Here is an 8,550-nt window from a genome sequence, read left to right as displayed (position 1 = left end):
TTACATTTATATTGTTCACCCCCAGCCACAGTGTTTGGTCAAACATGGGAAATTCACTTATCCCAGCAGCCCATAGATGTTAAAAAGATGCAATAATTAAAGAAAGAAAGTTGTAGTATGTCCAGCACACATAGAAATTCCCACAGTGATTATAATGCCATGCCATTGGGGCATAGATGAACACGCCTAAGGATTACACATCAATTCAGGCTAAAGGTTCCATCAATACAGAATCAATTAAAATATTTTATTAAAATTATTAAATTGTGTGTGTGTGTGTGTGTGTTTGTTTTTGTTTGTGTGTGTGTGTTTTCAGATGGCCGTGGACAGGGGTAAAACCGTAGTGCTGGCAGCACTGGGCCGGCCCTTCAGTCTGGGGATGCTCTACGACTGTCGCAACGACTCACTGATCCCCGGTAAATAAATACAAGTCCTGAGTCTAGCGGATGAAACACAAGATCTCTTAGAGCGCACTCACACTAGGCAAAGTTGCCCTGTACCGTACTCAAGTACGATTGCCGTGGTCAATTCTTTACAGATTACCTTCATTCAAACATTTAAAGGAGACGTTTTATGGTGTTTCCCAACAAGTAAACATAATATATGATTTACAGAAAACATGTTTTTGAAGCTGTTTGCTGGAAATAGCATTTAGGAAAATAAATCGATATAATAAAATATTATAATTACAATAATATTATTTAATATATAGTTATTTTTATAATATTACATCTAATATTAAAGTTTGGATACGTGTGGGAGCATCAGAGACCAAAAACAACACCCCAAATCGAAGGAATAGTGTTGTTTTCATAATATGTCCCCTTTAACAAATCAACAAACTCTGATCTTAAAGGGACACTGTGTATTATTTTAAGTCATTTATTACCTCAAATCAACGTATTCATTCATAAATAAGTCCTCATTGGTGTAAAATTATCTCTGCCAAAAATCTCACTTCTCCTCCTGAGCGAAGAATAATTAATATGTGGTTACATAGGACGGGTAAGCTTCATGGAGGCGTCCATGTTCTTCCGGTCTATGAACTACCGAGAGGGACAAAAAGCACTACGTGGTACAGGAAATGCAAACGCATTTTCACTCTGAGCCACCGTGAATGACTGAAATAATTCACTATCTTGCTCGAGGAGTAATTACTCATACATCATTAACTTACACTAATGATTCAATGTTGTTTTGTTTGAAATAACGAACCTCATCATCACTCGAATGACTTGATGAGGTAGTATTGGATGTCATTACACAGCTTCTTGGCACATACTGCCCACCGTAGTTTTTGAACAAGCGAGCACTATTAGTTTGAATGCAATATACAATTGTACCACTAGATGGGAGTAATTTTTACACAGTGTCCCTTTAATATATATCTTACCGATTTTTGATATTATTTATTATTTTTCAAAATCAACAGTTTAATTTCGTTCCCGCTTCCTATATTTTCAGTTGGTCTCATTAACTTCCGTTGAGGCTAGAGCATGATGACGTCACCCGCTCCAGCCCAAGACGGCTATCACAAAAGCTAACCGTTTAAACTTAACTAATAATGTTAAGCTTCAACGGTTACCGTATTTCCCGTTTCAGTGGCGCTGAAATTATTAATCAATTGTATTATTATTATATTTCTACCAAATTGCATGTGTTTATAATAATTATTATTTAAATGAATTAGGCTAATCATAGTACATGGTATGAAGGGGGGTGAACCCATGCCTATAGGAACATTTATTATAACTACAAAATGCACTTCCTGCAGAAAATGCGGTGAATTCTGTAGCGCAAAGTGAGGTTGAAAATATGTTTTAATAAAGACACATAGTTTAAGACATAAAGAAATGTTAAATGGCTTAAATGAAGTGAAGGGATTTGAACAGAGTTCAAAAGTCTAAAAGGAGTAAACAACGTAAACATAAACACCATTTCAGAGAATGTAAATGGTTGGAAACAAATAAAGTGACAGCTGAATGAAAGCGCAAAGCATTTCTAAAAATGCTGAAATGTAAAATGAATTTAACTGAAGAATCTGAAAGGTTGAATGAATTGGCCTGGATTGCTGAAAAATCGGAGAGTTCAATGTATTGCAGTGCACAGTTCACCTGGAAGCTGAAGTTGAACTCACAGACGCTGAATTGCATTATCTGAAGAAGCAAAGTGCTGAAATACATTGTTACAAAAGCTGGGAGCTAAACTGTAATGCTGTCAAAGCTGGAAGAGGGTAGTAGTAGTGGTACTAGCTGTAGTATTAGTAGTAGTAGTAATGGACTGGTAGAAGTAGCTGAAGTAGAAGTAGTCGCTGAAGTTGTAGTGGTACTAGCTGCACAAATGATGAAAACTAATGAAAATGTATTGTATTGATTGATGTTTGTAGAAAGAATTATAATAATCCAGGAAGTTTTTCTTTTTGAACCAGCCGAAATTATACTTACTCGCCTAATGCTAATTCTTTCAGCCTAACGTTATTAAAAGTCGCCTAAACTGGCAACGCTGCCTGAACATCGTAAAAAGCAGTCCAATTGAGCAAGAAAAACTGCCCCATCTGGCAACACTGCCTGCACGTCCTCGCGCTCTAACCTCAGTGTCAATCAATGAGACCAACTGAAACAAGCCGACATGGAATTAAAACTGATTTTGAAAGAAGTATAAAGGTAAACGATATTCAGATTATTGAAGATACAAGTGTGTTGATTTGTTAAACCTTTGAACGAAGGTTAACGATAAAATATTGACCAAGTTACGAAGTCTGAAGTAGTAAGTGTCAGAGAATGGGCGGATGGCTCCGCTGTCCTCCCATTGGCTTCCATTGTACATCTTAAAGGAAGAATATATTTAAAAAATCAGAAAAGAAGCGTGTGATTCCAAGCTAATCTGAACATTTTGGAATTGGAATTGAGCCTCTAGGTGTAAAGTTGCGGAAGGAGATAGGTCCCAAAGTTTGTTGAGAATAATAAAGAAGAAAGAATAAAACTTAAGCAGAACAATAGGTGAGCGCTGCGTGCAGCACTCACCTAATAACCAGATGAACCAACCTGCGTAGAAACAAGCCAGATGGCTTCCTTCAACAGCAAGACAACAGAGAAAGTTCTGAAAGACCAACTCTATTCCATATTGAATACATGTGATGTGGTCAGTCTCTAGTGTAAAGTATTAGTGTGGGTCAAAGCAGTGATGTGTTCAGTATATAGACCAAAATTCCAACCTTAAAAAATTCCAACCTTACATTCCTTTTTATTTGACCTTTATTCATGCAGGAATAAACACATTGAGTTTCAACACCTCTCTTTCAATGCTGCCCTTACAGCCTTCATAGGAAATCATTTACTTTTAGTAGGAAACCATATAATGATATCTAAACAAAATGTATGTTTTAAATGTATTCCTCTGAGCTAGAATTCTGATTTTTTTTTCTCTTTGTGTTCTCTGAAGCTCTGACACTTTGGGACCGGGAAGCCTTAGAGAAAGATACAGATGAAAGACCCCAACCAAAAATTGAATTTGAGATAGTTGCATCTGACTCCATCGAAGACAAATCTTCTGCATTGAATGTTGAAGCTTCATTGAAAGCCAGTTTTCTGTGTGGACTGGTTGAGGTAGAAGGCTCTGCTCAATTTCTCAAAGATTCTAAGATTTCCAGAAATCAGGCTAGAGTGACACTAAAATATAAAACCACCACCAAGTTGAAAGAGCTGTCAATGAATTACATTTGCAGAGGTAATGTGAAGCAACACACGTAGTGACAGGAATCCTTTATGGGGCACAAGCCTTCTTTGTGTTTGACCGTGAGGTGTCAGAAAAGGAGGATAGGCAAGACATTGAGGGCAATTTAAAGGTTCTGATCAAGAAGATACCCACCTTGAAGATAGGCGATCAAGGTTCTATGAACATGGCAGACAAGGACATTGCAAATGTTGACAAGTTATCCTGCAATTTCCATGGGGACTTTAACCTTGAGAAACACCCTGTGTCTTTTCATGAGGCCATAGAAGTCTATCAAAGCCTACCTAAGCTAACTGGAACCAACAAAGAGATTGCAGTGCCTCAGAAGGTCTGGTTAATGCCACTGAAGACTCTAGATTCCGCTGCTGCTGAACTAGTTCGACAGATAAGTGATAGGTTCATCAAGGAGGCTCAGAATTTCCTGGAGTACCTTAGCGAGCTTGAAAGGAGATGCAACGATGCTGAACGATGCACAACAACCCAGCAATTCCCACAGATTAAGAAAAAGTTAAAGGATTTTAAAGAGCTGGTTTCTCAGTACAAACTAGAATTCCAGAATATTATGGCAAGGAATCTCCCATTGATCAGAGGAGGAGGAGAGGAGGAAAGTGTTTTCGCAAAGATCCTGAAAAAAGTACATTCCTCTCCCTTCGAAAGTGGTGAACTGAATGAGTGGATGGATTGCAAAGAGACAGAAATCAAAATCATCAGCTCTCTGATTGACAATATGTCCGACATTGTGATCGTTGCGACCAGTCACTCTCTGCACCATGAGATCCACAGTGGAGATGTCAGACATACGGTGTGCTTTGTCTTTACCTCCCTGGATGGCCCAGAGCCTTACCTTTCAGCTCTGTCAAACTACTTGGATGAAACCCAATCAGACGACGTGTCATGCGCTTATGATTTGGAAAAAGAACAATGGTTTTCCTCAAATGTAGCGTACGAGAAAATTAAGCTCTTCAAAGATTTTGCCGTGGCCAACAAAGAGAACAAAAGCATCAAGTTTTTAGCAGGTGCAATAAGAGATGATGAGAAGAAAGGCGCAACTCTCCACCTCTACAAGGATGGATCCTTAGCCAACTACAACTTTGAACCACCTTCGAAGCCAGAGATTAACACTGGTGACATAACCCATAACAGTGTAACACTGAAAATTTCCCCACCTCGATTTGGGTTAACAACTGTCACCCACTACACTGTTGAGTTCTGTGTCCATGGAGATGAGGTTTGGCATCAACAAATGGAGAGCAAGGCTGGAGATGTCACAGTGTCCGGCTTGAAGATTAATGAAGGGTATCAGTTCAGATGTAGAGCCTGGTGCGCAGTCGGCCGCGGTCCGGCCTGTGAAGGTGGCCCTTTAATTAAAACCTTACCATCCAGTCCTCCAGAAAAACTACAAGCGGAATGTTATTCTACAGAGTTATCATTCAGCTGGGAGAAACCATCTGACCTTGGACATGGAGTGGAGACCAAGTCATACATATTAGAATATGCTGAAACATCTCCAGAAATGAACCCTGAAGAGTGTATATGGAGCAAACTAACATTGACAGCCAACGACTCCCAACTAGTCAAAGTCATTCCAGGGCTGCAGCCTTCAACGCGATACACTGTCCGGGTCAGATGTGACTGTGGAGTTGCTGGCCTTGGCAAAGAGGAATCAGTAGTTGTGTGCACAAAAAGGCTGTCTGATAAACTGGCTACATCAATCAAAGCATCGAGCAAAGAAATAGAATCTGGTTCTCCTTCAGTTTTCAAGTTACCCCTGAAGAAAAACGATATTAGGATAGATGGATGCAAGAGCTACACATTTGGCAAGCACAGCGTTAAGCCAAATCGCACTGTCATGTTTCTGGGGGCAACAGGTTCAGGGAAGTCAACTCTGATCAATGGAATGATCAACTACATCCTGGGCATAGATTGGAAAGACTCTTTCCGCTTCAAACTAATCAATGAGGATCAGTCGAAGTCACAAGCTGAAAGTCAGACTACCCACGTAACCACCTACAAAATGAACCACCAAGATGGCTTCAAAGTTCCTTATTCTCTAACCCTTGTTGACACTCCGGGTTTCGGGGACACAAGGGGAATAGAGAGTGACAAGGCGATCAGAGAGCAGATCAGGAATCTCTTCACCTCGGCAAAGGGAGTCTTTGAGATAGATGCAATTTGTTTTGTCACCCAGGCCTCTCAAGTAAGACTAACGGCTTCACAGAAGTATGTGTTTGATTCGGTGCTGGCCATCTTTGGTAAAGACGTGGCGGAAAACATTTGCATCCTGGTCACATTTGCAGACGGTCAGCAGCCTCCTGTTCTTGAGGCGATCAATGCAGCCAAAATTCCATGTCCTAAAACCGACAAAGACCTTCCGGTGCATCACAAATTCAACAACTCTGCACTTTTTGCTGAAAATAAATCTTTCAGTGACAGAGCTGATCAAGACTCCAAATCATCAAAGTATCCAAAAGAAAAAAAGATGGATGTTAACAACTTTGATGCAATGTTTTGGGCAATGGGGGCCAGCAGCATGGAAACATTCTTCATTGCCTTGGGACAAATGACAACTAAAAGCCTGCAGTTAACCAAAGAGGTTCTCAACGAGCGAAAGCAGTTGGAGGTGGCTGTGGAAGGAATCCAGCCCCAGGTACGGGCGGGGTTGGCGAAACTGGACGAGATCCGATCAACCCAACAACAGATAGAAAAGCACAACGCTGACATCGCTTCCAATGAAAACTTTCAATTTGAAGTTGAAATCACCAAGCCTGTTCAAATAAAGCTTACTAAAGAGGGAGAATACATCACTAATTGTCAGCAGTGTAACATTACCTGTCATTACCCCTGTTACATAGCAGACGATAAAAAAAAGTTTCAGTGTTCTGCCATGAAGGATGAGAAATGCACGGTCTGCCCTGGAATTTGTGACTGGAACGTACATTTCAACCAGAAATACAGGTGGGACTACGTCAAGGTGAAGCAGATGAAGACGATACAACAGCTGAAAGAGAAGTATGAAAAAGCCACTGAGGCGAAGATCACAGTCGAGGAACTGATTGCACACCAGGAAGAGGAGGTTGCCAATCTTCAGGATGAGATAATATACCTGATGGACACGTCGTCTCGCTGTATAGCTCGGCTGAAGGAGATAGCTCTGCGGCCTAACCCGCTAAGCACGCCAGAGTACATCGACATGCTCATTGAGGGAGAGAAGTCCGAGGCCAAAGAGGGTTACCTGGCACGGATTCAGTCTCTCGACAAAATGAAAGGAAATGCCCAAATTATGGTCAAGGCTTCCAAACGGGAGAAGCTCAGTAAATCAGAGGAAAAATATATAGAGCAAACAAAGAAAAGAAGTGAAAAAAAAGGATTTGGCAGCAAACTTTATGGTTGGTTTATGTGTCACATTGACGAGGCATTCCAAGGCCAGTTTTGAGTCCAGGGTCCTCCTCAAGGTCTCCTCCCCACTGGACGGGCCTGGAACACCTCCCTAGGGGAGGCGTGCATCGGGCAACCTTACCAGATGCCCGAACTGGCATAGGGTTAGTCCTAGCTTAAAAAATATATATAACAAATGATGTCCACTGGGGATGGCCAACACAGTTTTTCTTGGCTAGACACAAAACATTTTATTTCAAAGCGATGGCATTCGTTTTAAATAGACGTGTGATACTTTTTTTAATATAACAGCAATTACAAAGCACAGGTCTTCTGTTTTTTATAGGTTATAATAGTATCCTTCTCAGGTAAAGGCCTTTGTTCATTTCACCTCCTTGTTTATGCTGCAACTCGTTAAGTTCAGGTTCGAGGTATACGTTTTGCCACAACTTTTTACAGATTTTTGATGCAGGTTACCTTTTCCCTCTTTATGTTTTTTAACAATTTCGAAAAAAGTAAGCAAATAAAATCTAAATAATTATATGAGGATAGATTCTCAAAACTGTACCATCATCAATATTAGAAGTATTGGTTTCGATCCATCCATCCCTAATTTCCAGAGTACTGTAGGTGTTCACAGCAATTAGGCCTAGTCAGTTATTGACATCCTTCTTCTTCTGCTACATTAACACAATTTATGCTTGTACTTTGATATAATAACACAGATGCTGTTGATGAAAACAGAGAAATGAAATTGTGATCAATATTTGTTGTATATGTGATTATGAATATGTTAGAGGAAATAATAACAGAGGCTGTAAAAATTAATATTTACAAAAGTATAATCTGAATGCCTTCTATATGTCATCTTACTCTCTAAAGCAAAAAAATATTAAACGAAATTAATGATTGAGAAACGTCTGTATTTATTCAAGCCTATTTTTTTTTTTTTTATATTAATTCAAGTTGGTTCTGTTGTGAAATTTTGAAAGTTAAGTCTCCTCAACTGGATCGGTAAACAGTTGAACTCCTGGGGGCAATTGCTCTGTCGCTAGCTTAGCCACTTTTTAGAGTTTAACACGGTTTTAAACTCAAGAAGTCACGTGACGTCTTAAGCTCCATTGCTGTGTCATATGTATTTGTGGTTTAACCTGCAGCTGCGTTTTACCTTGATCTCAATTGCTGTGTCTTCAGAGAAATTCACATCAGACACTAGAGGGCTTATTTTGTGCGTGTTAGTCTAATCTCGAAACTGACGTGGTTTAAGAGGAGACTAAACCAGTTTGCATGATGAAACAAGGCTCCATCATAACTGACACACACACACAGAATTAGTTTTATGAATAATTATTAATAGGTATGATACATTTACACTTATTACACCAGATAGGCCTTCAGTACAATACAGGCCGCTACAATATAAGAGTTGCTTAAAGTGCCCAA

The 8,550-nt window shown here is 39.8% G+C and overlaps 1 protein-coding gene across 1 annotated transcript; it reads left to right on the top strand.

The window, feature by feature from the left end:
* The first annotated feature begins 316 nt into the window (after positions 1 to 316).
* Positions 317 to 8,323, top strand: LOC130387173 (uncharacterized). Its single transcript, XM_056596175.1, is given in 4 exon segments — positions 317 to 416; positions 3,442 to 3,711; positions 3,714 to 7,043; positions 8,265 to 8,323. Coding segments are annotated over 4 exon segments (3,759 nt in total).
* Positions 8,324 to 8,550: the final 227 nt, after the last annotated feature.

Source organism: Gadus chalcogrammus, chromosome 8 (assembly GCF_026213295.1).
Source record: "Gadus chalcogrammus isolate NIFS_2021 chromosome 8, NIFS_Gcha_1.0, whole genome shotgun sequence".
Classification (NCBI taxonomy): domain Eukaryota; kingdom Metazoa; phylum Chordata; class Actinopteri; order Gadiformes; family Gadidae; genus Gadus; species Gadus chalcogrammus.
This window is presented reverse-complemented; position numbering and strand designations above follow the sequence as displayed.